Below are 720 nucleotides of genomic sequence, written 5' to 3'. Positions count from 1 at the left end.
GTGCTATTAGCCTTAATGCCTGTCTGTGACTGTGGACCGTCAGGCTACACACCAGAGTCACCTGAGGCCCTGCGTGAGACCATCCAAAATATTACTTCCTCGCTGGCTTCCCTGACTCCAGATTCTCTTTGCACTAGTCTCTATAATCAGAGGGATTCTTTCAAGGCAATCCATCTGACCATGCTGTTGTTCTGCTTCGATATCTTCCTTTGCTCCTCACTGCCCAGGGCTGGGCATTCGAGGCCTTCACATGATGGACCAGCTTATCTCCCATGGCTGCTACTCACAGACTTTCTCTTCAGCGACACCAACCCTCCTCACCACCCTCTCCTGTCCCTTCGTTGCCTTTGTTCATGGCTCCCCTCCACACCTTGTCCCCATCACCAGGCTCATCTCTGTGATGAACGCCTCTTCACCCTTCAAAGCCCAGTTGATGCCCATACCCATGAAAGCCTTCACATAGCTCTGTCTTACTATTTCTTAAAATAATAATAATAGTTCTCATTGACACCTTATGTATCAAGGCACTATGGGTACTGTTTATAGGTCTGAAATCATTCCATTCTTACAACCACCCTCTTATTACCCCTATCTTATTGATGAGGAAACTGAGATCTAGAGAGGTGATATAATCAGCCAAGGTCCACACATTAAAATAGAACAAGGATTCTAACCGAGTTCTGATTGGCTTCACAAAGTGTCACTCTTACGAAGGTATGG

General features: G+C 46.5%; 1 protein-coding gene across 1 annotated transcript in view; it reads left to right on the top strand.

Moving 5' to 3' along the window:
* Window positions 1–529: 529 nt before the first annotated feature.
* Window positions 530–720, top strand: part of DEFB119 (defensin beta 119) — a 7,811-nt gene continuing 7,620 nt past the window's right edge. Inside the window, exon 1 of the mRNA XM_019645687.1 lies at window positions 530–533. Within this exon, the coding sequence (XP_019501232.1) occupies window positions 530–533 (4 nt within the window). The remainder of the gene's footprint in view (window positions 534–720) is intronic.

This window comes from Hipposideros armiger, unplaced genomic scaffold, assembly GCF_001890085.2.
Source record: "Hipposideros armiger isolate ML-2016 unplaced genomic scaffold, ASM189008v1 scaffold_94, whole genome shotgun sequence".
In the NCBI taxonomy this organism is placed as follows: domain Eukaryota; kingdom Metazoa; phylum Chordata; class Mammalia; order Chiroptera; family Hipposideridae; genus Hipposideros; species Hipposideros armiger.
The sequence above is the reverse complement of the archived record's forward strand: the minus strand, read 5'-3'. Positions and strand labels throughout refer to the sequence as shown.